Source organism: Colletes gigas, unplaced genomic scaffold (assembly GCF_013123115.1).
Source record: "Colletes gigas isolate AHSC1104 unplaced genomic scaffold, ASM1312311v1 Colletes_gigas_Sc00013, whole genome shotgun sequence".
Taxonomy (NCBI): Eukaryota; Metazoa; Arthropoda; class Insecta; order Hymenoptera; family Colletidae; genus Colletes; species Colletes gigas.
In genome coordinates, this window is record NW_025106642.1 from 2,460,247 (window position 1) to 2,466,246 (window position 6,000).

At 42.0% G+C, this 6,000-nt stretch overlaps 1 protein-coding gene across 1 annotated transcript in view; it reads right to left on the minus strand.

Moving 5' to 3' along the window:
• LOC122399476 (UPF0602 protein C4orf47 homolog) overlaps nucleotides 1–5,776 on the minus strand; it is a 37,053-nt gene extending 31,277 nt beyond the window's left edge. Inside the window, exons 1-4 of the mRNA XM_043400176.1 lie at nucleotides 5,707–5,776; nucleotides 5,451–5,641; nucleotides 4,329–4,596; nucleotides 2,407–2,661 (exon numbers count right to left, since the gene is read on the minus strand). Of these exons, the coding sequence (XP_043256111.1) occupies nucleotides 2,407–2,661; nucleotides 4,329–4,596; nucleotides 5,451–5,641; nucleotides 5,707–5,776 (784 nt within the window). The remainder of the gene's footprint in view (nucleotides 1–2,406; nucleotides 2,662–4,328; nucleotides 4,597–5,450; nucleotides 5,642–5,706) is intronic.
• Between the last annotated feature and the right edge of the window lie 224 nt (nucleotides 5,777–6,000).

Below are 6,000 nucleotides of genomic sequence, written 5' to 3' on the forward strand. Positions count from 1 at the left end.
CTACGTACACGGTGTTTCCGCGAAGCATCTCCTCGGTTTACTGTGATGGAGTTTTCTCGGCTGAACGAGACTGCTCAGAAGATTTCACTGGATTCGTCGAAGTCGCATATCTTTCGATCCTTTTTGCTTTCTCCCTTTCCTGGCCCCGATCCTCTTTTTCAGAGTCGGAACTCGCAGAGTTCCACACTTGCGCGCGTGTGTGTGTGTTTGCCTGTTTGTCTGCGTCTCTGTAGAAGATCGCGCGGATGTCTCTGGTCCTGGTTGAAGGCGCTACGCGGCCACGAGTAGGGGTGTGTATCAGAGGGAAAAGGTGGTGGAAGGTATCGCAATGCTTGGAATGTTTAATACCGGCGCAACGACACGGCACGGAGAAATGGCCGGCTTCAGCCACGGAATAAATCTCGCGGAATCATACCTACCTGCCGCCATTTCTTGTCTGTCAGCAGACTCCCACTTGAAAATTTCTCAGCAGGCTGACGGAGCGAAAACGCTTATTGCGCTCCGATACGAGGGCGTTACTCCTTGTCTTCTTAAAAAGAGTTACAGCGTTTCCATAAATGATTCCGGTGAAATATTCGGTTACCAGCGTAAACTGTGTCTGACTCGCACGATTTGATCGGGGATTCAAGCTTTGGGGTTCAGTCGTTATAGATGAAAAAATAGATGTCTGTTGGCAATGGAGAATGAAAAATTTGACAGTCTTGATTAAGTTTCTGTGAAGTTTCGTTCGCGAGAATTTTATCAATGAAAATAAAACTAAAACTTCACCTATTTTTCTTGTGAACGATATCGTGTTTAGTCTCATTTTGATCAGGAGAATTTTAGGAACCGTTCGATAAAATTCGTACATGTAGATAATGAGGAATAAGAAAATTTTTATTTGTAATTCGACGTTGAAATCTGATCCTATTACGGGAGCATTGTTAACTGGCGACTGAGAGTGCACGATGGCACACAAAAGCAAGTCAGCAGACGCGACGGCTTAACTCCGAGTGGCTCCTAGTGGTCCCAAGTTAACGAAGCTTCGAATCAATTAGCGCTCATTAATTATTTGAAGCCATCGAGCAAAGTTACAATTACAGTTATCAACTGTAATGACGCCGCAGTTAATCGTTCGTCGAATAATTTTACAAGTTAGTTATTTCGAGGGAAATCGACCGAGTTAACGCTTCGTATAAAGGAAACCGTACGCGTATCAGAGTTTGTCAGAGCGACTTACCCTGTCTCTCGACACGTTTAAATATTTCTCCAATAATTGTAGCGTCGGTTCGTATTTTTTACGCAGAATTTTAAAATCCATTCCCTTAAAGAAATTCGCAAAAACACGTAACCTGTGAGAGTTCTCGCGGCTTATGAAAGTGATTCCATATACACGCCCGAGGGATCACAACAATTTGTTTCGCTTTTAGTCCAGGCCGTGTCGTCGTTTTAACGATGTTGTTGCTGCTAGCCGAGATTTGGTCGTTTGTCGGTTGGGAAATCAGCAGTTTTTCCCCGGACGGGCAAAACATCCCGTTAATTACGCGGCCTTACTTGCTGCCAGTCAAATACAAATGACCTTAGCAGCACGGCAAGCCTTTAAGTGACGCAACGACCCTGTCGTCCTGGTACGCGATGTTTGCCAGGAACGTTTAATTGCGACTGCCAGGAGTGGACTCCGCGCCACAGAACGTTCGTTAGAATTTCATTAGTAAGTTCGGGCGCGGCGGAGTGATTCGCTTTGAAAGGGCCGTGTCCCGCGCTAGGACAGGTACCATTGTATTTGTCGTGCGTTCGAAGACCGCTTTTTCGCCCCTTGGAAGTCGTCCGGTCACAGTGCATCCTGGGTCCTTGTTAACGCGATCGTGCAACATTGAATTCCTGTGTCAACGGGGAAACAAAAATAGCAACGGCGTTGCTCTCGTTTGGATTGGCGCTGTTTCAGAAAGGAGGGTGGTAAAAAATTGGCTAAAATTCGCATAGCTACGGGTTCCAAAATATATCAATTTTTTTAAAGTTGTCGAAAGAGTAATCTCTGTTTACTTTAGTAATCAATATTTATGACCATCAATTTTAGACTAAAAATTACCATTCTCATGTCCATGAGACTAGGAAGCTGTTAATATTTATAATCGAATTTTGTATATATCTTATATGTCCACGAAGAAAAAGTATTTACGTATACGTGTAATATTTATTCCACGAATACCGTGTAAGGAAGGATATCGTCTTGGAAAGGTTCGAGGAAATTTATGAAATACACGAAACGCAGAAATTTTTATTTCTTGCATTTTACCGTGCGCAAAGAATAAACTCGTGGTTGATAGTCCATATAATTCGTCGCGTTGCAGGATATCCTGGTAACTTGATTTATGATGCTATTGGTGTATTTCGTTCGCAGGCGTGGTCCGCCGAGAATAAACCAACCTTCCACCTTCTTCTCCTTCTTCGTATCCTTCTCGTAAGGATCACTTGAATACTCCGGAAATTTGTCGAAGCATCCGGAGTGATTTCCGCCAGGTTTTTTAGGGAACGGAACGTAAATCCGACCAGGTCCTATTATTTTTGGTTTTACCTCGACGGGTCGAACGTAAGTGGGTCCAGGAGCGTCGTCCTTGTATGGATCCGGCGGGAAATGATCCAGGGGCGCGCTGGCGTACAAAAATCGGCCCACGGGTCTCTCTGTCGCCCACACAAAGAGAAACTATCATTAACAAAGCTTTCTCAGATACAAACATAGAGAATAATGTGCTGTTATTCTCGTTTCTATACCTTTAAATTTAGCCTGAATGATAGGACGTTCAATGAAATTTAAACGCGACGCTTCAATTGTGACAAGATTTTTCTCCGACGTACCAGGCCACACGGCAAACAATTGTCTAATTAATGTGTTTATCCCGCGACAATTAAGCCAATAAAAGCAAACGGTTTAAGTTAATTTCACTTGTTAAAGTCTACCTCTGGTTTCCCTGAAATCAGTCTCGGGCGATGCTTGAAAATGCGCGCAAAGGTGGAAAGGAAAAAAAACTGTCCGTGTGTAGTGAGGTTTCATTTCCTGCCTTCCTTACGACAAAAATGTAATTAGTTGCGCTGGCTTGGGAAACAAAATTCTGCCGAAAAAGGAAACGGGGACAGGGAAAGCGAGACTCTAATCTTCTTCCGCTATGCAACCTCTCTTTATATTACCTTTCTGCTCGGTAGTATTATTTGTCGTGTCTACTATTCCCGAGAAAGGGGTAATGAACAAACAAATAAGGAATATGAAATTGAGCGCCGCGGATAATACAAAAATTAGAACGTAACTGGGCAGAGCAGGATACCAGCATGCACTGCTGTAATAGTATACGGCGCCTCAGGTTTCTCGTTGCAATAGTATGCCATACTAAGTCGGTACACAATTATTTTTCTCAAGGAATTATTCCCTAGCAGCATAACAATATATTCCTTTGTAATGATATGGTTTTGACGTTTTAATCTCATTTGAATTTGCTTATATTAAAGCAAATACAAATCCAGTTTTATTGTACACCAATCATATAGTCGACAGGAAGTGTTGAAACTACTTTGTGTATGTAACGTCGAAGTAAATGAGAAAATAAACATAGAAGACAGTAAAAATTATAGTAGATTGTATAGTCATTGGATAGAGGATGAAATGCCCTTTAAAATGAGCGTTTGTACGAGTCGATAGCTTTATTAGTTCCGGAGATATAGCGATTTTAGTTTCAAGTCGACGCGGTGGCTAGTTCCGGAAATAGAAGGGTCCGAAGCGTTTGTTTACTTTTTGCTACGGCCTTGTCAAGGTCGTTGACCGCGCGCGCGCATTGAAAGTAGGTCACTGAGCCACGACGGTCACGAGTCACGTGCGAGAAAGAGAGGTCCGGCGCGACGCGTCAGACGGAGACAGCGATAGCCGAATTAAGAAAAATTACCTTTTACATAAATTGCGATATCTCGAAAACGAAAAGTCGGATCGCCAAAAACCAAAAACCATTTTAAAGGGGAAGGTTCACCGCTTCTAACAATACCTTAATAATTAATAAAACACTAGTAGTTTTGGAACTGCACGAGTCTAAAGTTTTACTATTTTTAATACGCGTTAATAGCCTTTTCTAAGGCGGAGAGCGGAATTTTAAAAATTACCTTTTACATAAATTACGATATCTCGAAAACGAAAAGTCGGATCGTCAAAAACCAAAAACCAGTTTAAAGAGGAAGGTTTGCCGCTTTCAACAATGGCTTAATAATGAATAAAACACTAGTAGTACAGAGATAGTCGAATTAAAAAAAGTACCTTTTACATAAATTGCGATATCTCCAAAACGGATTATTGCGTAGCACAACGTTACCTTTGACTCTTATTTCCGGGTCATAGGGTTCGTGAGAGTACGAGGGGAAAGGATTGATGCCAATGTCTGCGTATCCTGGTCCTCCGAGGGGATTAGGTCTGGTCATTACATTCGGTGGTTCAGGCCCAGTCTTTGGCTCTTTTCTTTCGGCAGGGCTGAAGTAGGTGACTTTCTCGAAGCAACCGTGCCAATCACCAGGTGTCGCGTGCTTCTTAGCCGGCGAGGGTGGCAGCATGACACCGCCGATTTTCGCTCTATCGCGTTTCAACTGCGAAACGGTCGAGATATCAGGTTGACTCTCTTATCGTGGAAGTCAGGGTCTGCAAAAGTATTTCTCTTCAGTTTCTAGGAGATCGGATTCGGGACTGCGATTGAAACGTCGGTTCTCATAAATAATGCGAGCTTCTTTTGCGTTTTTTTCGCCGGAGACCAATAACCGCTTTTCGGTAACCGATCGTAATGCAAATGCGAGCCTCTCGCTATGAAACAGCGATAGCGTCGACGTAGACTTTATTTTAACGAATTTAGAAACATTAGGAACGGTAGACATCGCCGATATTTATTACAAAATATTTTCAAAAATTTATTACAAAATAAAAGAAGGAAATACACTTAATTTACTTGAAGAATTGGTCGAAATAATTCAGGAATTATATTTCTAATAAATGAAAATTTAATTTTTTTGCATTCGTGATAATTTCTGTGGGACAATTTTACACATTTCGTGATACAAAGATCACCATTACAAACACCAGTTGTAAAAAGGAAATTGGGGGTGGAAAAAATCCATTTGTTGTAGATCCTTCTATAATTACACGTTACTCGTTTAACTTAAAATCATTCCAGTATGTTTCTATTGGTATCGTTTTAAGAATCCTTCGGTATTAAAACAATTTTATAATGATAAAGCAACAGTTCGATTTCGTTAACTCGTTTGTAACCTGAAGTTTGCTCCGCGGCAACAGTTCCAAGAAACGGTCGAGGTAACTTTGTAACAACTCGAGGAACAAGATTTTTAACAATTTTTTTTCTCTCTCTGCAGCAATAAATCTCAGGACGATCGAGAGAAGCGATCACCGAACTGAAATTAATTGGCTGCGTGTAAAATGTCGCTCCGATTACCCGTTCTTCCGCTTCTAATCGCCATGGCTCGTTCAATGCTTCTCCGCTGAAAATTCGAACGAATTTCTGTTCGAATAAAGGTGTCGAAGGACCGGCGAGCAATTGACGACCTTTCTCAATGCCCTCGCGAAAAGTTACAGCAGTTCCGATGTACTTGTCGAAGGGCGCCGGAGATGGATCGTGGAAATACCCTTGAAAAATATGGTAGAAGTACGTGTGCGAAACAAGAACCTCGATCGTTGTACGTGTACTTTACCAACTCGATCGAGATCCGTTTTCCCAAATCGTTTGCCCAGAGTTTGCAATTCTGCCCGCTTGCGTTTCATAGTTGTATTTGTCCGGGGGAAACTTGTTATCTTATTTCATCGAATAACCTGTAATTTTAATCGTTTTTTCGAAGCAGTCGTCGATCTCGATGCCCTACGCGACAGGACGTCTTCTGTTTTAGAAAAGGAAGCAAACTTCAGAAGCGTCGATATTATTTCGTTAAACCGAAAATTAAATTTCAAACGCTCAGGTTCCTCCGAGTTCTTAGAACAGTCCATTACAG